General features: G+C 36.7%; 1 protein-coding gene and 1 pseudogene across 2 annotated transcripts in view; both read right to left on the bottom strand.

Moving 5' to 3' along the window:
• Window positions 1–240: 240 nt before the first annotated feature.
• On the bottom strand, window positions 241–515 carry LOC112926719 (non-histone chromosomal protein HMG-17 pseudogene; annotated as a pseudogene).
• Window positions 516–19218: 18703 nt separating this feature from the next.
• Window positions 19219–24500, bottom strand: part of PPP2R2A (protein phosphatase 2 regulatory subunit Balpha) — an 86852-nt gene continuing 81570 nt past the window's right edge. For both annotated transcript variants that reach the window (XM_026007902.2, XM_072719508.1), the window contains one exon: window positions 19219–21803. In XM_026007902.2, coding sequence (XP_025863687.1) covers window positions 21524–21803 — 280 coding nt within the window. In that variant the 3' untranslated portion in view covers window positions 19219–21523. The remainder of the gene's footprint in view (window positions 21804–24500) is intronic.

Here is a 24500-nt window from a genome sequence, read left to right as displayed (position 1 = left end):
GAGCCAAGAGGAAGTTTCTCAAAACTAGAAGGGAAAGGTGTTTTTCCCCTTGCTATTAATTTAGCTTCGGAGATATTCTATTAGTGACATATGCCCTTCCCCCAAAACAACAAGGAAGTGTTCCGTGTGCTAACAACATAGCTTAAAAAAAAAGTAAAACAAAATTCTGCATTTTTATAAAACTTGATAAAAAGTAGTATTTCAAACTGTACAATCACCAGAGGTACAGTTATCAAAAATGCACACACTTCATTTGGCATCTCCAGCACCTTCAGCTTTCTGTGCCTGGTCTGTTTTGGCATCTCCATTTTCTGCAGGGTTATTTCCATCTTTGCCAGCATCAGCTTTCCCCTTTCTCCCTTTGGGTACCTTCTCTCCCTTCTTTGCAGAGGCTTTTTAGGCTTGGGCTCTGTCTTTGGAGGAGCAGGTTTAGCAAATAACCTTGCAGATCTTCTCTGTGGCTCATCCTTCACCTTGGCTTTATCTCCTTTAGCATCCCTTTTAGCCTTAGGCATCTCTTAGGCATGGTGGCCGCAGGGGTGGGACATAAGCACTGGACACGGAGATGCAGCGGCAGGCGGGCTTTGGCCGGTCCGGGGGTCGTTCTCACCTTTTCTTCTTCTGCCTATTAATTTTAGATTTGATTTTTTAAATAAATATTGCTTATCTCTCTCTCTCTCTTTTTTTTAGTTGCTTATCTCTTCTTGTGTGAATTTTGGCAGGTTGTGTCTTTCAAGAAATTCATCCATTTTGTCTACGTTATCAAATGTGGGCAGAGAGTTGTTCATAGTATTCTTTTATCATTCTTTTAATCTCCATGGGGTCTGTATTATTCTCTCTTTCATTTCTGATATTAATAATTTGTGTCCTCACCTTTTTTTCTTAGTTATCCTGGCTAGAGGCTTATTGATTTTATTGATTTCTTCAAAGAACCAGCTATTTGTTTCATTGATTTTCTCCATTAATTTCCTGTTTCGATTTCATATTTTTATTATTTATTCTATTTGGTATAGTCTGGGTTTAATTTGCTCTTCTATTTCTAGTTTCCTAGGGTAGAAGCTTAGATTATTTTTAATCTTTCTTCTTTTCTAGTATGTACATTCAATACTGTAAATATCCCTCTAAGCAGTCCTTTCACTATATCCCACAGATTTTGAGAACTTGTGTTTTCATTTTCATTTAGGTCAAATATTTTTAAATTTCTCTTGAGATTTCTTCTTTGACCCATGTGTCACTTAGAAATGTGTTGTTTATTCTTTGAGTATTTGGATATTTTCTAGCTATCTTTTCTGTTATTTTTTTTAAAGATTTTTATTTATTCATTCATGAGAGACACAGAGAGAGAGGCAGAGACACAGGCAGAGGGAGAAGCAGGCTCCACACGGGGAACCTGATGTGGGACTTGATCCTGGGACTCTGGATCATGACCTGAGCCAAAGGCAGATGCTCAACCGCTGAGCCACCCAGGTGTCCCTCTTTTCTGTTATTAAATTCTAGTTTAATTCTACTATGGTCCAGAAGAAGTCATTATATGATTTCTATTCTTTGAAATTTGTTAAGGTATGTTTTATGGCTTAGAATGTGGTCTATCTTGGTGAATGTTCCATAGGAACTTGAGAAGAATGTGTAGTTTCTTGTTGGATGAAGTAATCTATAGATATGCATTATATCCAGTTGATCAATGGTGTTGTTGATTTCTAGTATGTATTCAGTGGTTTTCTGCCAGCTAGATCTGTTCATTTCTGACACAGGTGTATTAAAGTCTCCAACTATAATAATGGATACATCTATTTTTCCTTGCAGTTATGTCTTTGCCTGATGTTGTTTGATGCTCTGTTGTTTGGTGCATACATGTTTAGTCATGTTATGTCTTCTTGGAAAATTGATCCCTTTAACACTACAATAATGCCCCTCTTTATCCCTAAAAACTTTCCTTTTTATGAAGTGTTCTTTGTTTGAAATTAATATTGCTTTTCCTGCTTTGTTCGGTTTAGAGTTGGCATGTTATCTCTTTCTCCATCCCTTTACTTTTAATTTATATTTGTTTTTATATTTAAAATAAATTAATATATAGTTCGATCCTTTTTAAAAAAGATTTTATTTATTTATTTGAGAGCATGAGTGTACATGTGTGCATGATAAAGAGAGCAAGAGAAAGCTTGAGTGAGGGGAGAAGCATAGGGAGAGAATCTTAAGCATTGCACTCCTCACTAAGCATGGAGCATAACTCAGGGTTCTATCTCAGGACCTTGAGATCATGACATCAGCCAAATTCAAGAGCCATATGCTTAACCAACTGAGTCACCCAGGTGCCCCGGGTCTTGTTTTTTGATCCATTCCAACACATGGCACAGTTAGACCATTTATATTCAAAGTGATTATTGATACAGTTGGATTAATATTTACCATATCTGTTGTCTTTTTCCATTTGTTGCCTTTGTTCTTATTTTTTGTCTTCCAATCTTTTTCTGCCTTTTGTCATTTTAATTAAGCATTTTATATAATTTCATTTTCTCTCCTTTTAGCATATAATTTATACTTTCCCCCTTTATTCAGTGATTGCCCTAGAATTTGCAATACATTTATAACTAATTCAAGCCTACTTTCAAATAACACTGTGCTGTTTCCCAGGTAGTGTGAGTACCTTTTAAAAAACAAATAATGGGGATGCCTGGGTGGTTCAGTGGTTAGGCGTCTGCCTTTGGCTCAGGGCGTGATCTTGGAGTCCCAAGATCGAGTCCCACATCGGGCTTCCTGCATGGAGCCCGCTTCTCCCTCTGCCTGTGTCTCTGCCTCTCTCTGCATCTCTCATGAATAAATAAATAAAATCTTAAAGAAAAAACAAATAATGCTATTTCCTCCATTTCTTCCCTAATATCATTGTTATCACTTATTTTATTTATACATAAGCATATATATACATTGTTGTTCTTATTATTTTGAACAAACGTAATCTGTTAGATCAATTAAACATAAGGACAATAACTTTTATTTTACCTTCAATTTATCCAGTGCTCCTCCTTTCTTTTAGTAGACCTGAGTTTTTGACTTATATCATTTTCCTTCTCTCTAAAGGAAGGTTTTTTGCAAGGTAAGTCTACTGGGAAAAAAAATCTATCAATTTTTGTTTGAGAAAGTCTTAATTTCCTTTTCACTTTTGAAGGATAATTTCACAGGATACAGAATTCTAGGTTGGTGAGTTTTTTCTCTGAGCCTTTTAAATATTTCACACCACTCTTTTGCATGGTTTCTGAGAAGTCTTATGTTTAGATGTATCTTTGTTCGTTTATAAGTAAGGTGTTTTTTCCCCTCTAGCTTCCTTCAGGATTTTCTCTTTATCTCTTGTTTTCTGTTGTGTTTTGTTTTTTAAAATAATGTTCCTAGGTATAGTTTTTTTTTGGTATTTATCATACTTAGTGTGTTTGTGAGCTTCCTGTATCAGTAGTTTGGTGTTCAGCATTAATTTGAGGAAACTCCCAGTCCTTGTTTCAAATGTTCCTTTTTCTTTTTCTTCTCCTTCTGTTACAATCTTCTGTTTTAAGCTGTATGTGTTACACATTTTGTAGTTGTTCCCCAGTTCTTGGATACTGTGTTACACTTTTTTCAGTCTTTTATCTGTTGGTTTTGCAGTTTTGGAGGTTTCTATCAAGATATTCTCAAGTTCAGAGATTTTTTTCCCTCAGGTACGTGTAGTCTATTAATAAAGCCGACAAAGGCATTCTTCATTTCAGTTATAATGTTTTTAGTCTCTAGCATTTCTTTTTGGTTCTTTACTAGAATTTCCATCTCTCTGCTTATATTGCTTGTATGTTTCCTATATATTAGGGCCTTTAGCATATTAATCATAGTTGTTTTAAATTCCCAGCCTGAAAATTCCAACATCCTTGCCATATTTGAGTCCGGTTCTGATGTTTACATTACTCTTCAAACTGTTTTTTGCCTTTTAGTATGCCTTTAATTTTTTTTAAATTTTGTAACTGAGTATGATGAACTCAATAAAAGTATCTTCTGTAAATAAGCCTTCAGAAATGTACTGCTAAGATGTAGGCACGGGGAAATGTTCTATACTCCTATGATTAGGTCTGTCTTTTAGTGAGCCTATGCTTCTAGACTGTATATTTCACATATTATCAATTTATTTTTTCATTTCAATTATTGTACTCTATAGTTTCAGTACTTTTGTTTGGTTCCTTTTTATATTTTGTGTTTCTTTTTTTTTTTTTTAAGGTTTTATTTATTTATTTGACAGAGAGATAGAGAGAGCCAGACAGCACAAGCACAGGGAATGGTAGAGGGAGAAGGAAAAGCAGACTCCCCACTGGAGGAGCCTGATGCAGGGCTCTGTCCCAGGACCCTGAGATCATGACCTGAGCCGAAGGCAAATTCTTAACCCACTGAGCCACCCAGGCACCCCTAATTTGTGTTTCTTTATGATGTTCCCTATTCATTGAGATATTATTCTTCTTGTTCCCTTTAGCTCTTCATCTGTGGTTTCCTTTAGCTTTTCAAGCATATTTTAAACAATTTATTTAAAGTCTTCATCTAGTAAGTTCAATGTCTCTGACGCAGTTTTTAAAAAATTTCTTCTGTGAATGGGCTATATTTGTTACTTTATATGCTTCCTAATTTTTGTTGAAAACTGAGCATTTGAATATAAATATGGCAACTCTGGAAATCAGATTTTCTCTCATTTTAGGGTTTATTTTGTTGCTAGCTATGGACTATAGCTATTTAGTTTTTCAGTGGCCTTTAAAAACTATTTCTGTAAAGTCCATATTCTTTGTCATGTGAAATTTCTGAAGCCTCTGTTCCTTTTAGCTTGTGATCAGTTGGTGTTTTGACAGAGATTTCTTTGAGTGTCTGGAACTAAAGGAAAAGACAAGAAAAAAAAAGAAATGGGAAAAATACTTTCAGACTGTGTTGGAGCACTCCTTCAGTGCTTTGACAGGTCATTTACGATGCTGAGCCTCTATTTCTTCCTCGTGCTGCGGCCAGAGATCAGCCAGGGGTGAAAGTTTAGTGTCTTTCTAAGTCTTTTCTACACACATCCTACTTTGGGCATATGCATGGCTTTCTTGGTTTCTCAATAAATGTAGTCACTTTTGAATGTCCTAATTTACAAAAATAAAAAACAAAAACAAAAACTCTTCCCAGCTTTTCCTGCCAAGCTTTGGGCACATCACTGGGCATATCACATGCCTCGGCTGTAATCTTTTGCCAAGGAAACAGCAGTAGTTCATTTGCCTTGCAAGGATTACAAGGAATTCTGACTGTAAAACCACTTTTCTGCCCCGAGTGACTTCCAAGTTAGGGCAAACAAAAGCAAGCACTTTCAGGTAGCCCCCACACAGGTTAGAACAGACAAACATATTTCTTTGAAAATACAACGTGCTCTTCTCTCTGAAACCAAGGACCAGGGTCTCACGGTGATAATGCAAGCTGCCATCATCCAGACTATCTACCCCTGAGCCAGGGATGCATGGGGCCAGGATAAATAGAAATGCCACAAAACATTAATACCATTTTTTCAGTTGCCTTTTTCATAATTCAGCATCCTTTTTGTTATTAACCAGAGTCCTGAAAATTTTGATTCTGACAATTTTTACTTGGTTTTCCAATGTTTCTGAAAGATATTTTGCTTGGTATAGAATTTAAGGTTTACAAGGTCTTTTTTTCTCTTAGTATTTTGTTTATTTGAGAGAGGGAGAGAGCGAGAGAGAGAGAGAGCAAGAGAGAGAGTGAGAGTGCACGAGTACACCCACCCGAGTGCTTGTGCATACACAAAGGCAGAGGGAGAGGGAGAGAAATAATCTTAAGCAGACACTACTCCTAGCACAGAGCCTTACATGAGGCTTGATCTCAAAATCCTGAGATCATGACTTGAGCCCAAATCAAGAGTCCCACCTCTAACTGACTGAGTCACTGAGGTGCTCCTCTTTCAGTATTTTTTTTAAAGATTGTATTTATTTATTCATGAGAGGCAGAGAGAGAGAGAGAGAGAGAGAGTGTGTCAGAGACACAGGCAGAAGGAGAAGCAGGCTCCATGCAGGGAGCCTAATGTGGGACTCGATCCCAGGTCTCTAGGATCACGCCCAGGCTGAAGGCAGGCACTAAACTGCTGAGCCACCCAGGGATCCCCTCTTTCAGTACTTTAAAAATGCTTTGGTGGCTTCTTTTTTAGCATTATTTCCAATGAGAAATCTGATAGCATCCTTTTCTTTGTTCTCCTGTATAACACTGGTTTTCTTTCACTGCCTATATTTTCTCCTTTTTATTGATTTTCAGTCATTTGATTATATGGTACCTTAATTTAGTTTCCCTTATGTTTCATATGCTTGGGATTTATTAACTATTTTGGATCTCTGTTTATAATTTTTATCAAATTTGGAAAAATTTCAACTATGATTTCTTTAAAAAATATTTTTTTAGTCTCCTGCTCTCTCTCGTCTCCTTGTGAATGCTATTTATCCATATATTAGGTTGCTTACTGTTTTTTAACATTAAGAAATGGTGCTCTTTTCATTATTTTTCTCCTTTATGTTTCATTTAGAATAGTTTTTTATTGGTATTGCTTCAAGTTCACTAATCTTTTCTTCCATAATATTTAATTTACCATTAATCTCATCTGGCATATTTTTCATGTTAGACCTTATAGTTTCTAACCCCTAAAAGTATGATTTAGTCTGTTTTATACCTTCATTTCTCTTATCTTTTTAACATATAAAATACAGATTTACTGGTGCCTGGCTGGCTCAGGCAAAAGAATATGACTGACTCTTGATCTCATGACTCTTGATCTCAGGGTCATGAGTTCGAGCCCCACATTGGGTGTAGAAATTACTAAAATAAATAAATCTTTAAAAAAAGACTTAAAAATTATCTTATTTCACTTTTCTTCTATTTTCTGTGGCTGTTCTTGGTTGTTATCAGTTGGTTGATTATTCTCCTCACTGTGGGTGTGTTTTTACAACTTCTTTGAATTCCTGGTCTTCTTTGATTGTCTTTCAGACATTATGACTTTTGCCATAGTGAGTCCTGGATATTTTTGCATTCCTATAAATCTTCTTGAGCTTCATCCTGTGATACCATTAAGTTACTTGAGAATGGTTTGACTTGGGGTGGTTTAGTTTTGATGATTTTTTAGGTGGATTCAGAGCAGTGCTTAGTCTAGGATTACCTATTCTCTTTTGTTGAAGTGAGACCTTTCTGGGTCCTCTACTCAAAACTATATGAACAATGAGCCTAATTGATAGGAGTTGACAGTATTCCCAGACCTCTGTCATCCTGTCCCTCTAATCCTTTGGTGACTCTTTCACAGGCCTCTATTAATTTCCTTACTGACCGAGAGCTGGTTAGTACTCTGATGAACACTAAAGTCGATCCTTCTTTAGATCTCTAGGGTTTTCTCTTTGTGCGGCTGTCATCACTATGGTACTTTATCCTGTGAATGTAGCCACTTTGGTCTCAGAAGCACCACCTTGCCTCAGAGAGTTTTCCAGGTTCCATTTTAGTTCCCTGTCCTTTTGCCACAGCCTGGAAACTCTCACAAGGCAGTAAGGTGCAGCACTCATAGGCCTCACCTTCTTTGACTTCTCTCTTTTGGAGATCACTGTCCTTCATTGCCTAACATCTGGTGTCTTTAAAACCATTGTTTATGTGTTTTGTCTGTGTTGTTTTTTAAACTGTTTTGCAGAAGGGTAAATCTAGTTTCCTTTACCCTATCTTGCCTGGAAATGGCTGTTTCCTTTAGATGGTAATACAATTTGTCTAGTGTGCCAATTATTGGTCTCTTGTCTCTCAGCTTTATTCACAGGCTTCCATGTTCTCTTCTGAGCATTGGGAACAGAAACCTGCACATTACATTTCCACATCTCTTTGCAATCTGGCTTCCACTTAGGTTCTGCCTATGGGGCATTTTGGTAGGAAATTGGAAGGTGGGAGAATGGTGGAATATTTTTTTGGATTATTCATGTACAACTAACATGTACTGTTATATTAGTTTCGGGTGTACAATATAATTATTCAGCAATTCTATACATTACTCAGTGTTCAGTGTAATAAGTGTACTCTTAGTCCCCTTCACTTATTTCACCCATCCCTCCACCTGCCAGTTCTGGCAACTGGCAACTCTGGCAACTACCAGTTCGTTCACTATGTTTGAGAGTCTTTTTTATGTTTTTTTCACTTGTTTTGTTTTTAAAGATTTTATTTATTTATTCATGAGAGACACAGAGAGAGAGAGGGAGAGAGAGAGAGGCAGAGACACAGGCAGAGGGAGAATCAGGCTCCATACAGGAAGCCCGACGCGGGACTCGATCCTGGGACTCCAGGATCATGCCCTGGGCTGAAGGCGGCACTAAACTGCTGAGCCACCCGGGCTGCGCACTTGTTTTGTTTCTTAAATTCCACGTAAGAGTGAAATTATATGGTATTGTCTTTCTCTGACTGACTTTCACTTAGCATTATACTCTCTAGGTCTATCCATGTTGGTGCAAATGGCAAGATTTCATTCTTTTTTGTGGCTGAGTAATATTCCATTGTGTGTGTGTGTGTGTGTGTGTGTGTGTGTGTATGTGTGTGTGTGAGAGAGAGAGAGAGAGAGAGAGAGACATCTTTTTCATCTATTGATAGATACTTTGGTTGCTTCTATATCTTGGCTATTGTAAATAATGGTGCAATAAACATCTTTTAGAATTAGTGTTTACATTGTTTTTGGGTAAATACCCAGTAGTGGAATTACTGGATCATATGGTAAATCTATTTTTAATTTTTTGAGGAAACTTCATACTGTTTTCCAGAGTAGCTGCACCAATTTGCATTCCCACTAGCAGTGCATTAGGGTTTCTTTTTCTCCACATTCTTTCCAACATTTTTTATTCAGCAGAAGCATTTCTTTATTTTGCTTTTAGTACGTGTGTCTGGCAGTGGTATCAGTAGCAAAGGCAGGTAAATCTTGACCACTGCTTCCTACCCAGATATTATGCTTCCCAGAGTAACAGCCACACAGATGCAGTCTTGCCAGCATAGCATCTGTGGGCTCTTAGCCTGGGAACAGCGGGCACTTTGGACTCATGGGCTTCTGCAGCATCAGGAGGAATATGCATTCCTGGGTGTAATGTAGTGTTGGCAGTTCCAAGAGCTGCCCCACCATTACAGAAATAACTGTGGGCTCTGGGTAAAACCATTGCCTATTCTGATTCTTTAGCTTCAGGGCTGGTAGTGGCTTCTTGAAGTAACTAGTCTAGATAGAACTCTTTTTGTATAATTAATATCTTGTGTTAAATTTTCTCTACAATCTATTATATTTCTTCAAAACATCCACAATACTTTCTTTTTCCTAACTGAACACTAAGTGTAATAGGAAGATATGAAAAAATTGGATTATACTTCATTTATTTAAAGATTTTGTCAGAAAAAATAAAAAATAAAGATTTTGTCAGCACTACTCCACTGTCTTCTAGAACTCAATATTGTTTTGAGGAAATTTGAGGTCAGCTTGATTCCCCCCTTTGCTTTATAATTTACTTTAATATTTTTTACTGGATACTCATGAATTTTTTTCTTCATTTTTGACATCCATTAGTTTTATCCATATGTCTGGAAATGGATTGGTCTGTATCAGGTTTTCCCAGACATCTGTACATCTCTTTTTTTAAAGACTTGGGTCTCATTTCTAGAAAATTTGCTTGAATCATAGAATGCATTTATTCCATTACATTATTTTTCTCCAGATACACAAATCAGGTATATGATAGTTTTATCATATGCCTGTCTTTGCCTGTCTTTAGTATCTATCATTTTTTTTGATCTTTTTGCTTTTTTCCCCTAAATATTATACTTCTTTTCCTCTGAATATTTTATACTGTAGGCAGAATAACCCTCTCCCTCCCCCCACACACACCAAAATGTACAGGTCCTAATCACTAGAACCTGTGCCTGTGTTATATTATATGGCAAAAGGGACTTTGTGAATGCAATGAAGGTTATAGGCTCAAAAAAAGGGATAGTATCCTGGATTAGCTGTCTGGGCTCAATCTGATCACTTGAGCACCTAACAGTGGAGAATTATCTCCTTAAAAAGAGATGAATCAAAAAAGGAAGTTAAAGGGACTACAAACAAGAAAAGGAATCAACTTTCTGTTTTTGGTTCTAAGACATAGGGACCCACATAGGGCAAGTCCTCTAGGAGCTAAGTAAGGAAGGCCCAAGTTGCACAAGCAAACAGAAACCTCAGTCTTAACCTACAAGGACCATTCTCCCAGCAATCTGAAAGTATTTCGACATCATAATAGTGACTGTTTAGTGCCATGGCCTATCCTAAGCACTTGCATATGTTTATCTCACTTGATCCTCATTACTAGCATCACTTAACCAATGAGGAATCTGAAAGTTACATCCATGGGGTAGCATGGGTAAGGTAGCATCCTCCCCCCATGGAGGGCAGGATGTATTCATTCAGTCATTCAATAAATATTCTTTGAGTGTCTATTAAATGCCATACATGTTTTAGGGTCCAGGTTACTACAGTTAAGGAGTCAAACAAGACCTCTCTTTTGTAGTTGCCTGTCTCACTAGGGAGACAGATAATTATCAAAGTGAATGACTGACACAGTTTTGGATAGTAACCAGTGCCATGAAAGAAATTGGAGGCCTGCTGGTTGGTGATCGAGGCTCCCTGAAGGGATGCCAACTGAGCATCAGTCTGGAGAGAGCTATCTAAAGAGTAGATGTTTGAACTAAGACCTATAGAGGCAACCTTATGCTAACAGAACCCTGGCATGCCTAGGGATGGAACAGAGGGCCTGGGGGCAGAGTTGTGGGGAATGAGAAAGGAGTGGGAGATAATGACCTATGTTGGTTAGGGATCTGTGAGCTACAGCAGGGTTTCCTTGGTGTAGAGAAGCCGGTTTTCAGTTAAGGCAAACCAAATTATGAAGTAAAGCCTGAGTTCCTCCCCACTGACCTGGTAAAGGTCTCCCTCCCAGGGAGGGAGGTTTATTACAATGACACAAGCCACGTGTAACTGAGATCCTAGTGAGGGGCAAAACATGTGGTCTGGCTGGCTCCGCTTTGGAGGAAGGCTTGAATTTAAGTCTGGAAAGTGTGTTATCAGGAGGGGAAATTTGTATTTTACATGTTAAACAGGATCTGGATACTAGAGAATTTGTATATACCACATTACATGTTATTTCCCCACTGCCTTTATAAAAACCAGTTAGGTAATAAATCAGGTAGGGTGGGGGTCAACCATGTACAATAGCAGCTAACGTTATTGTGCACTTAATATACACTAGACTCTATAAGTACTTCATAGAATTAATGTCCTATTTAATTCTCTCAACAATCTCATGAGTTAGGTGTTACTACTATTTTACAGATGAGAAAACTGACACACTTGCAAAGTACCATACACAAGATGGCAGTGGTAGAGGAGGACTTGAATCCAGAACCATTTGACTCCAAAGCACAGACTCACAGCTGCTATGATTCCTTTGTATTTTAACACAAATGTGATAAAAAGTGACTACTGTATTATAATTGTAGTCTAGTTTCTCAGCCTCCAAGGCACTGTCCAGAAAAAGGCTCTGGGTGGTCCGGATTCTTCTTTATCCAGATTTACAGAGATCCCACCTGGCCCCATGCTGAGTTATCCTACACTATCTGCACCTTCATGTACACTTCCTTCAGAATCTCTCATTATCAGAGTTCCTACTTTTTATTTAGGGGCTTATGCAAATTTCACTCTATGAGGTTCAACTATTTAACACTTCTCTCATAGGAAAGAATTTGTTTCCTTTCATATGCTTTAAAAAAAGAAAAAAGGTGGCTGCCTGTGCATTAATCCAAGGAATTATCTCTTTCAAATTTCCCATCAAGAGAAAGTTAAAAGCCATAGTTATATTGTGCAGAAAATGTTTTACCTTGATACCTGAAATTTCATCCAGTTCTAGAACCTTGCCATATTATTAGCCATGGAAAAATAAGGGCCAAACTTAATATAAATCAGTAACGAAATGGACATTTTTATCCACTGCTTTGGCACCTGTCACATTGTATTTAAATTAGGACCTTAAGCTTGTTTTACTTCCTTTTTTTTAAAGTTTGTTTTACTTTCTTTTTTTGTTTTGTTTTGTTTTTTTTTTGTTTGTTTGTTTGTTTTTTACTTTCTAACAAAGCTTCATCTAGAACCTTTCTGGTAGATAGTTATAACACTGTATCCAGATTTAAAATGTAGCTTGTTGATCTAGAACTTTCATTTTCAGGAAATCGGTCCAACGAAATGATCAGAGTACTAGATGTCTGTGCATGGATAGACGTTGCAGAATTACCTGGAACAGGAAAAAATCTTAGCAAAAAAATCTAGATGTGGCCAACAGGAAGTCAGTTTAATACACCATGGTATATCTTTGTAATGCAGTCATTAAAAATGGAAGTGTTTCTCAGTGGTGGGAAAATGTAGGCCATAATGTGAGAATAGCTTATAAAACAGTGTGAATACAATCCGTTTTTGTACATATGAAAACAAAACAAATGACCTCTGAGAGGTGGCATTATGGATGAACTTTATTTTTATTCCAGGAATCTAAAGTTATGGTTAAGACTATGGGCTCTGGAGGGGCGCCTGGATAGAGTCATTGAGCATTGGACTCTTGGTTTGGCTAGGGTCATGGGATTGAGCCCCGCGTGGAGCCTGAGACTCTGCCTCTCCTACTCATGCTCTCGCTAAAATAAATAAATCTTTAAAAAAAAAAAAAAAAAAAGCCTGTGGGCTTTGGAGATGGCCCAAGTAGGTTTAATCCTTGGCTTTACTATTTACTAGCTGTGTGGCTCTAGGCAAGTCACATTTATGAAAATTATGTCAGTTAATTTATGTAAAATCTTTAGTACAATGAAAAACTATCATTATAAAATGGAAATGAAATTAAAAATAAAAATACTTTAATATCAAAGAGGGAGTGTGTTTATTTTATTTTTTTATAAAGATTTTATTTATTTATTCATGAGAGACACAGAAAGAGAGGCAGAGACATGGGCAGAGGGAGAAGCAGGCTCCCCGGGGGAAGCCTGATGTGAGACTCGATCCCAGGACCCCAGATCACGACCTGAGCCAAAGGCAGACGCTCAACCACTGAGCCACCACAGGTGCCCAGGAGTGTGTTTAATATTGTACAAAAGGACACATGGGAATGAGAATAAGAAAAACTGGGTTTGAACCCAAGTCTACCAAGTGGTTAGACTTTGCGCAAGTCACATCCTCTGAGTCCTGATTTCAAGGGTCAAATGGGGAGAGTAACACTTTCACCATCTCAGAAATGAAGTTGGGATCAAATGAGAGTTTATACGAGGACTACGTAAACCATGTTACACTCTGCAAAATATTTTATTATTATATTGAGTGTTGACTCCTTAATATCGTACACCTTAATATCGTAATTACAAACATTTTGTCCTAATTCCAAAGCAGCAGAGGCACAAACTTAAATGGTCACAGAAGAAAAAGGGAAGTAACTTGGTGTAGTGGAATAAGCTTGTTGGCAAGACAGGTCGGCACTTGCCGCCAGTGGAGTGAAGAAAGGGTAAGAGGAGAAGAGAAAGAACTTTATAATAATATTTTCTTAGACTGGCAGGGCTCCTAGTGTGGCAGTCCATTACATCCTAACTACTTCTTCGTTGCTATTTAAGAGAATATCTAATCTGATCAGTGGATCCTCTCAGGCATTACTGAATAAACTGCTGGGCAACAAGAGTTTGATCTAGATTTGGGCCAATAGATTAACTTTTTCAAAGATAATTGGGAAGAAGCAAAAATGTCACTAGTAAAAGTTCAAATGATGGTGCTTCATTCTGCTGACTCTGCTGGGTGATTCAGAGACTAATAAAGAAATAATAAATTTCAATTCCCACGAGAGACATATGTTACAATTCTCTTTGTAGAGTGACTCATAGCTACGTGACTCTTGACACAACAATTGTATGTTTTGCCATTTTTCAACTGAGGAGGTTGGCTGAATAAGGTTTGAGGTCCCTTGAAGGAATAAAATACTTTTTATTGATGTATAGGTCAGGATCATGCTACTAGGACATATTATTTGGTAATTTGGAGTGAATTCTTTACCTGTAATAATTTTAAGTATTATAACCTTGATGGAGTTCAGAATTAAAATAAGAAGGACCCTTTGGAGAAGAGAGTAACCACCACAAAAATAAATATCACCTTACCTTTTGCCCCTCACTCCCACTCCGCTGGAATTACAAAGGGTACGCTTGAGTCAAAGCAGCAAAACCATGCTAATGCACTGAGATGAGACCATGTCATTTAATTTTATGAAGCTCGCCCAACCCTGACAAAAACAAGTACACACAAAAACTAAAGATCAATGTTATCTAGTATGAAGAAGTAAAATTCCAAAAATATTATTCATCAATTTAGTAGTTTCAAAGGAAATTAAAACAAACTGATTAGACAGCCACAGCATTTGATATTACATTTGATTAAAAAAAAAAAAATCTCGGTAAAAATAGGACCAGGGAGATTTTTCTTCTTAACAGGATGAAGTGTACCTCAATCAATGGCCCACATTATACTTAACAACAGAACCAAAGGCATTCCCGTGCCCTCGTGAATAAGACAAACAACTTTGTATCTGTCTTTTATTTAGCATTATTTTGGAAGTTACTGCAATTAAAGCAGAAAAATAAGAGATTTTAAAATAAGAGATTCAATATTGGAAAATAAGTGAAATTATGTGAAGGCAGTATAATTACACAAAACACCAAAGAATCAACTGACATACAAAGTAGAATTGCTAAGTGCTCTAGTTAATGGCTAAAATTTAAAATATAGTGAAATTAATAGCTCTCATGTCATCATTAATAGAAGTGAAAATTCAATGAAGAAATAAAATGATTCATAATAAAAAGCAGTAAGTGTTAAAAAATGAATATTAAAGAACTTTTTCTCATTTTCTAACCATAAATGAAGGGAAGAACTTTCTAACCCTAAATGAAATAGACTCTTTGGTTGGAATACAGAAGAAGAACAAGAAAGAGGAGGAGAAGGGGAGGGGGAGAGGGGAAAAGAGGGAGGAAGAGAAAGGGGAGGGGGAGGAAAAGAAAATAAGAAAGAACCGCCTATGGTACTTTGTTATAGCAGCCTGAGCAGAGTAAGACAAAACAGAATGTTATGAATAACTCTGCTCATAAGTTTGCTAACTTGGATGAAATGGACAATTTCCTTGACAGTCAAACTGCTAAAACTCAAGAAATAGATAATCTGCATAATTCTACTTAAAGAATTGAATTCAGATAAAAATCTTCCAATAAAGAGGCCCAAATGGCATCGTTGGTGAATACTGTCCAACATTTAGGAAATTATATTAATTCTACCCATATTCTTCCATAAATATACAAGAGGAGGGAAACTCATTTTATAAGAGCAACATTACACTGACCGGACAATGACATTAAAAGGTAAGGAAACCACATATCAATATCCCTTATGAACAAAAATAATAAAATACTAGCAAAGGAATCTAACAATACTCTGGAAATTCAAGGCTAGTCCCACAAAAAAAAAAAATGGATGTGATTCATACACCAATATTATGAAGGGAAAAATAAAAGAAGACAAGATCGTTTTGATTGATGCAGAATAAACATCCAACAGAACCCAACATCCATTCATGATTAACAAGTCTCAGAAAACCAGGAATAAAAGGGAATTTCCTCAGCCTTAAAAAGGCCATTTACAAAAATCCTACAATTAACCTACTTAACGGTAGAAGACTGAATGCTCGCCTCCTAGGATTGGTGACAAGACAAGGATGTGTCTGGCCTCACCACGGCTTTCATCAATAGCTGGAGGGTCTAACCAGTGCAGTAGGACAAAGAAAATAAATAAATGGCATTTGAAAGGAAAATTGGAAAGATTGTAAAGAAAGGAAACATTTATTATAAATAAGCTGCAGACAACATGATTAAATAGAAAACTTCTAAAAATCTACATAAGTGGATCTGGCAAGGTGTCAGGATACAAGGTCAATATACAAAAATCAATTGTATTTCTAGATACAATGAACAATTAAAAATAGAAAACTTTCTAAGAATGAACTAGTTCACAGTGTGCATGCAAGATCCGTATGCTAACAACTAAAAACACTGATAAAAGAAATCCACGACCTACATAAAACAGAGCACTGCGCTGCGTTCATGGAGTGGAAGACAAATATTAAGACGTCCACTCTCCCTCAACTGGTCTATGCATTCGATGCAATTATCATCAAAATCCACGAAGGTGCTTGTTTTGGTTCCTGTCAAGAGGCCAATTCTAAAATGTCCAATGGAAAGGCAAAGGAACCAATATGGCAAAACGTTTTTGTAAAAGAACAAAGTTGATTTACTTTGTGCTTATGGAAAGCTACAGCGACCAAAGCAACGTAGAATGGGTGAAAGCACAGACCCAGAAACTAATGGAACAGTTTAGAAACAGACTAACACCTTGTCAACTGATTTTTGACAAAAGTGCAAAGAAAACAAACTATGATCTATGGTACATATATAATTCTTATACACACCATATGTAAAAAGTGACTCAAATGGATCCCAGACCTAAATGTAAAAACGGAAAACTGTTAAAGTCCTACAAAATAAAAAAGCCTTTGTCACCTTAAGTTAGGCAAGTTTCTTAGATATGACAACAAAACTATTATCCATTGAAGAAAAAGGTGCTCAAGTGGACTTTGTGAAAATTAAGAACTGCTGCTCTTCAAAGAAAGAGCTCGGTCAAGGGAAGGAAAAGACAAGCCATAGACGGGGAGAAAATATTTACAGAGCACATGTCTTATCTAGATTATAGAAATTAGTATCTGGCTAGAAATATGAAAACAAATTGACTTACCACTTATGATTTTTTCAAATTAATAAAGATAGAATATGGGATTTTTGTTCATTAGTGAGAGTGTGAGGATACAGGTAATCCCATATACTTTTTAGAAAGATTTTATTTACTCATGAGAGACACAGAGAGAGGCAGAGACAGAGGCAGAGAGAAAAGCAGTTTCCCTGTGGGGAGCCCCATGTGGGACTAGATCCCAGGACTCCAGGATCACAACCTGAGCCTGAGCCCAAGGCAGATGCTCAACCACTGAGCCACCCAGGTGTTCCTAATCCCATATACTTGTGATGAACTTCCAGTTTTGGAAAGAAATCTGACAAGATACATCAAATCTTAAATATATCTGTACCCTTTAATACACTATATTTCTAGAAATGTATCCTTAAAATCTTACACTCTGATACTTCTATTTACAAAAATGAAAACAAAAATCAGTCCCACAACAGGAACTGATGAAATAAATCGTGTACTATCCACCTATGGGAGGCTCTGCGGACAGGGAAATCTTGCTTAAAGAGTCTTCTCAAGACACAACGTGAAGTGGAGAAATAGGACATAAAACTGTATACAGGATTCCATTTTCTGTGGGGAAAAAAGAAAAAAGCCAAGTATGTTTTCTCTGCATGGTGAGATTACCGGTGAGGTATTTTTTCATTTTGTACCTCCTGAAAAACACATTTCCAAGATACAGAAGTTATTTTTAAAAAGGAAATGGTGTTCTAGAGTTAACATGAAGTTCAACAGAAATCAACACGAAATTCCCGGTCTCTCTGGAAAGGAGAAAGCAAGCATGGCCTGCAAGCATCGGATTTCGCCAAGCGCCGGGCAGACTGTGTGGGCGATGACCGACAGCTCACAGCTCTTGCCTAAGTTCATTTTTGGTGCTTTCCCAGCAAGACAGGACCCTAAAACACATGGGAACTGACACGTGGGAGCCCCCCTCTATCGCCGGGCCCTCAAGCGCTGCTGGAATACTGGTTTTATTTGGACATAAATACGACTTTGAACTTTCCCTTTGTTTGGTTCCCAATTTACTTTTTAATAATTAAGCTCTTACAGAACTCTCCTGTCGGTGCATTCTAAAAATACCTGGTAAGTTATGTTCGGGACTGGACCATTGCCCCCTAGTGGGAAAGCCCTCAAATAACCTGTTGCTGTTCACACTATACGCAGAGCCAGGACACGGAGAAACGAGCCTAGCTTTCCTCCTTACGCCGGTTGGTTTCTTGCCAGGTTTCTCCTCCTGGAGAAATCTCCGTAAGGCCTTCTTCAGTAGGCCGGTTCTATGCTAAAGAGGAACTTTTCATATGTATGAACTTTAAGCCCATAAGGCGGGCACTTCTTTTATTATCTAAGGTGGCCGTTTCTTAATGCTTACACGGGTCACAAAGTCTAATGCAGTTAAGAGGTCAAGGAGACAATTTATCATTATGCTTATAAAAGTATCTCCAGCATTTGAGAACATCCCAAGACTTTGTAAAGTCATTATTCATTTGATAATACTAACGAGTTAGGATGTTTTGACCTCATGTGCATTTTTCCATAATGAAGCAGGGTCAGGTCCAAAGTCTGGGGGGCAAGAGGTGTGTAAAAAACCTTTTTAGCCATAGTAAAACACACACACACACCACTTCGGTTACCAACTGAATAGATACCCCAAATGGTAGTGCTCTCAAATACTAAATAATTTGACTTCTCGATTACCTAGCATTCACTTTTATTTCTTGGCTTGGGTTTATTCTTCCAGAAGTGTACAGTACTATCTCCACCTGAATGTATATGGGACTAAAAAAAATGCTGAAAGTGCTCCCTAAGAAGGTAATGATTTATGATCCACTAAAAATACTTGTCAGTAGTGTTTAGGTTTCACATATAAATTTTCCAAGACTAAAAACCTATTACTTGAAATAAATCCTGTTACACACCAGAAGAACCCATTTTCCTATTTCTCATTTTCTTTAGGAGTATCGGTACCCAGAATCATCCTCACATCGAAAGTTTAAAAAGATCCTCACTTAAAAAAAAAAAAAAAAAATCCTCACAATTTGAAAGGAAAAAAAAGTGTGTGGATGTAGTATTTATTCCAAAAGACTAAGGGCTTCACAGAAGAAAGCTTAATATCCAGTAGTTAGTTATAATATAAATGTGTTTACATAGACACGGAGATTTATAAAGTAACTATTGCCCAGCCACTAAATAAAGATCAAAAGAGATTTTTTTCCTACTGTAATTTAAAAAAAAAAAAAAAAAGGTTAAGACAGAAGGCATAGAATATGAATGTAGGTGTCAAGACAATAGAATACAAGCAATTTGACAAGACTAAGTTTATTCTAAGCAAAATTTTTATTAATAAAAAGATTAACCATGACCATATGAGATGAGTGGCTGGGCTTAGACTTTGCTACATCAAATAAATTAAAAATTGATACTTGAGAATATCATTACAATTTATAATAGCATTCCTTTATAGAGGCATTTTAGTTTTAGCAATGTTTCTCTTAAACATAAAAGACTAACCCTTAAGTGTCATGGGTGAGAATCATTATAGCTACTGTTTATTCAGAAGAGAATTTCCAAGAGCTGTTTGGTGGTATTATCTCAAGACCTACACCCAAACTTTAGGGAAACAATCTTCCAAAAAGGTCTGGAACACTGCGTGATCAGAGACAAGTATCAGTGCTTGATACTGTGGCAGGAAGATATCCCACCCCAAGTCAAGTGTGAAGAACAAATAACACAAATTAAGAATGCACCCAAGACCCCCAAATAAGTTAGTAAAAGTGCCATTACTTTAAGAATTATCAGACATATCATGTGTTTAAATACAAATTCAAATTTGTTAAGTCCAAAAGATACAGTAATTTTATTACATAAAATTTCTCCTGTGTGCTAAAAATGTTAACTTACAAGAACATAATATTTGTATAAGTGTAGAGGGAATTAAGGTCAAATTGTCTAATCATTTTTCATTGATGAGAATAGAACAATAGGTAGTGGACATAGAAGAAGCACTCAGAGTCCTCTAAAATTCCAGGTTGTCTATTACTGCTCAGCCAAAACACACTGACCATTCTCTAATAATATAAATGCCTACTCAATTTTTATTTTTAAAAATAAAGTCCATTTGTTTCTTCATTAAAGCTTCTGCAAGACTGACAAAGGTACATTCTACCTATTAAAAATAGGAGTACTCTTCATCTTTGGATAGGTATCACCACTTAAGGGAAATGTAATCATATACAGATTACTATATTTTTATTTGAGGCAGCTGTTGGAGTCCATTAAGCACTTTTTGAACACTGTACCTTTAAAGTTTGTCTTTAATATTAATACTTTGGAAAACCAAAAATAGAGGAAAAACATCTACGGCAAAGTACATTTCATTCAGATTTGATAGCAGTAAAATACAAAAAAAAAATAGTGCAGTGTCAATTTTATATCTGTAAATCACTTGAGGATAGTTTTATGTTTTATGATTGAATGACAAAAAAAGTTTTAACCTGTTAAAAAAGTTTAAGTCTTTGACTTAGTAAGGCAAAAATGAAATTAAGCACTGTAAAAAGACTTTAAAAATGAAGTTCTACAAATTTGGTTTCCATTTACAACAATTTCATTAACAGATGAGTTAAGTGTAGATACAATGTATCCAATACTCTTATAACCACAGTAAAAAAAAATCTCTAGCAATTTATAGATTGTGAAATCCTTAGTAATACCAATATATATTTAAAACATGTTCATACAGAACCAAGACCTCTCCTTCACCATGTAAAAGAACACTTCTTAGAGATAATTAACAAAAATACCAATTAAACAATGGAAACTCATTTCATTTCACTGCGACCAAAAGTATGACACAAAATATTGGCTTAAAGAGGTAGATTAAAAAGAAAAAAGAAAACCAGATTCTCCATTCTTTGTCACTTTTATTCAGTAGTAGTATTTTTTTTTCCTTATTTTCGGTGCCAGACACGGCAAGGAGTGATTACAGCCAACTGTTATTAAAACATTTGTTCGCAACATATACCCCCTTTACCACTGACCCCAAACTGACTCATTTTGTGTGCTTTCGTTCTTTCAATTTTTAATATACCACCACCAAGACTGGGTGGAGGGGGCAAGGGTAAAAGAGATGAAGGGGAAGAGTCCAGGAGGCCAGAAGAGGAGGAATGCTACAAGCCACAGTAAGAATGAGCTGTATTTAATTTAAAAAAGGGGGGAGGGGTGTACCCCACAAATGATACAGTAATGAGGATACACAATTAAATCCCATAAGCATGACTGAAGGCTTTCACTGTGTTTGACGTCATCACAATGGAAGGCATAAAAAGTGGAGTAAATCAATGTTGATACAGTCCAATCTAGTCCATTAGGCAAGATGGTGCAAGAAGTCATTTAAATTAAAAGTGCCCTACCCTTACCTACATGGCTAGCAGACATGGAGAACACCACAGTGATGAATCCACAGAGATCTCTCCATGTAGCTATAAAAAATGTGTTGTCGAATGGCACATTGTCAAACACTGGAAAAGGGCGCCACAATGGACCTCTCTCTTTTTTAGGTACGAATGCTAGATTCAACTATCTCAACTAAGCAGGAAGTGGGCTCTTCTGTTGGGAATGCCAACCCTAATTCACTTTGTCTTGAAATATATACAGATTGTTTGTAGTAGCTACAGCAATGATATTTTCCTTGGGGTGCCAGGCTGTATGAAGGATTTTCTTGTTGAAGTCTAGGCTGTCAACACTTATTTCATCTTTCTTTCGCTTGCCACTTGCACAGACTTTGCGTGGCTTCAAAACCGTGCGCGGTTTGTTGTTCTCGCGTGATGCCTCTAGGGTTATGTCTCGCTTGGTGTTCCTGTCAAACATTCTGAAGAAATTATTGTAAGATCCGGTCATGACAACACTGTAAAAGTAAACAGAGTATGAAGTCAAATAAATGAACAAAAGTTTATCTTCAGTAAAATGATTCAGTGATGAAACCTAGCCTATTACTCCACAGGAAATAGCTACTTCAAGCAGATTTGGATTTAGGGAGAGGGCTGTTGACACCAACCAAGGGACCATCATTCAAACACACTAGAACTAGTCTGGTACTAGTTAGTGCTAGTTGGATTTCTATTAATGACTCCTTTTCATGACGACCAAAACTATCACTAAAGCTGGGTATATTCTCAAATATTGCTTTTTAGTAGTATTGAAATAACCTCTGCTGAATGTTTTCGCAACTACAGGCTATGTGATTAACCACACTGGTACCTTCTTGAAGTATCAGCCAACTGTTGGCTCAAAGGTTCTGAAACCCTTCAAAATTTAAAGTATGTAACTGTTCATCAGAAACCAATGCTTTATTTTGTGATTTAAATTATAAACTATGGAATTCATTCCCAGGACCTTCTCTGGCTGGGATAATTCTAGCTTAAGGATGCTTACAAGAAATCTCCTACTGAGAATATTAAGAGAGTAGAAAATAAATTTTGTATTAGCAGGAAATCATTTTACCTGTAACATCAAATACAATTTAAGCACTTTTTGCAGGGGGACAAATATTTTTAACAGTATCTGTTTAAAAAGTTGCCGAATTTTAACCCTACCCAAGGTAGTTCTGTCAGTTCAACTTTCCATCCATCACTGCTCAACATTTGCTAAGTTTTAAAGTAGCCAATAAGCAAAACCTCACAAGTTTGAAACTGTTCATTTAGAAAGGGCCTGGGGTACCCTGGGTGGCTCAGTGGCTGAGCATCTAACTTTGGCTCATGTCGTAATCCCAGTGTTCTGGGATTGAGTCCCGCATCAGGCTCCCCACAGGGAGTCTGCTTCTCCTTCTGCCTGTGTTTCTGCCTCTCTCTCTCTCTCTCATGAATAAATAAATAAAATCTTAGGGAAAAAAAAAATTTAGGAAGTGTCTGGTGCTATGGTTACTTACCACGTTCTTCCCCCATGGTTTAAATTGCTATTGTGAATAAGGTTATAGAATATCAAGGAACTGTTTAATGCTTTAAAAAAGACTATTTACAAGTATCATACATTATATAGGTCATACGTGAAACACAAAGGATTACCATCTATTCAGTAATGTCAATTCCTCCAAAGGACACTTGACATTTTATTCCAACTCAAACAAGTGTATGTACCTAAGGGTAATACAACTTATTTATTTTTAAATGATTTATGTAATTTGGGTTGTCATCTTTGTATTATTCGAATTTGTGAGGTTTTAATGGATTAGGACACCTAGGTCTATGGCTATTTGTGAATTTCAGAAATGCTGTGGTATACCTGCCCAAAATGTGTAACCTGAATTAAATCATAAGGAAACATTTGACAATACTCAAATTAACCAATATCCTATAAAATCATTGGCCTGTTTTTTTTTTTTTTTTTAAAGTCACAGTTGCAGAAGACAAGGAAAGTATAAAAAACTATCATTCCAGATTAAAGGAGAACGAGATAGGACAACTCAATGTTACATATACTTTTGGACTGGATATTCAACTGGATTTTTTTCTCTGATAGGAAGGACATGGCTAAGAGGACTGGTGAAATTTTAATGGACTCCATAGATTTGATGGGAGGACTGTGCCAACAGGAACTGTTCTGCTTTAGAGGACTGCCCATCATTACATAGCAGAGACTCTTTTAGAAAACACTCATTAACAAGTTTAAGGGCAATGGGGCACCAAGTCGGAGTTTACTCCCAATTGGTTCACAAATAAAGTATGTGTATCTTTTTGTGTGTCTTTATAGAGATAGAAATAAAGAGAAGAGACTGACATAGCAAACAGTAACAGGAAAACCTGAGGAAGGACTAAATAAGACTTGTGTCACTCTTACAATTTTTCTCCCCACCTGAAATTACTTCAAAACAAGTTTTTAAATGTTAAGGGAAATCAATATTCCTTTTTGATAATGAAACGTAACTTAAAACTGCCAACAGTATGTTTCAACAACATGAGGAAGAGCTGGTTGTAGCAGTGCCTCAGATCGTAGTGTATCAGTATCTTCCTTCTCTTCCTGTCTGCGAATTTCTCCTTTCTCTTCTTCCCTTTCCTTCACCCTTCCTGATGCCTTACGGTTATAGCAGTGGCATTCAAAGGCAAAAGCTTGCTTGTTCCTAGTCTGGTTTACTGTGGCCAGCCTATTTGTGGGTGTCATGTTAGATTCAGATAAAGGTAATATATACTAAAGACAAATGATCCAAGTTCTAGCATCCTCTATAACACAGAACACACCATGAAACCTGAATGCTATCAAGCTTCACTGACTGAACTATTAAATAAAAAGTACCTTAATGACCTTGAAGGCAAGTTTAAGTAATTCCAAATTATGTTTTCTTTTGTTATTGGAACTGTTTTATTGGAACACAATAAATAGTAAATACTGATAAGGAAAAACTGAAAGATTAAGGCTTACTTTATCCTTGGAAATAATGGCATACATTTCCATGATATAGTAAAAACGAATCATACACCATGGCAAAGTTGTGGCTTATAAAAACCCTAATTACTCATGGTAATATGGTTAAAATTACAGAGAGTAATTACCACTTCTATGAGATATTAATGTATTTGGAAAAACTGGTGTGTAACATTCCACATAAACT

The sequence above is a fragment of the Vulpes vulpes genome, chromosome 9, assembly GCF_048418805.1.
Source record: "Vulpes vulpes isolate BD-2025 chromosome 9, VulVul3, whole genome shotgun sequence".
In the NCBI taxonomy this organism is placed as follows: Eukaryota; Metazoa; Chordata; class Mammalia; order Carnivora; family Canidae; genus Vulpes; species Vulpes vulpes.
This window is presented reverse-complemented; position numbering and strand designations above follow the sequence as displayed.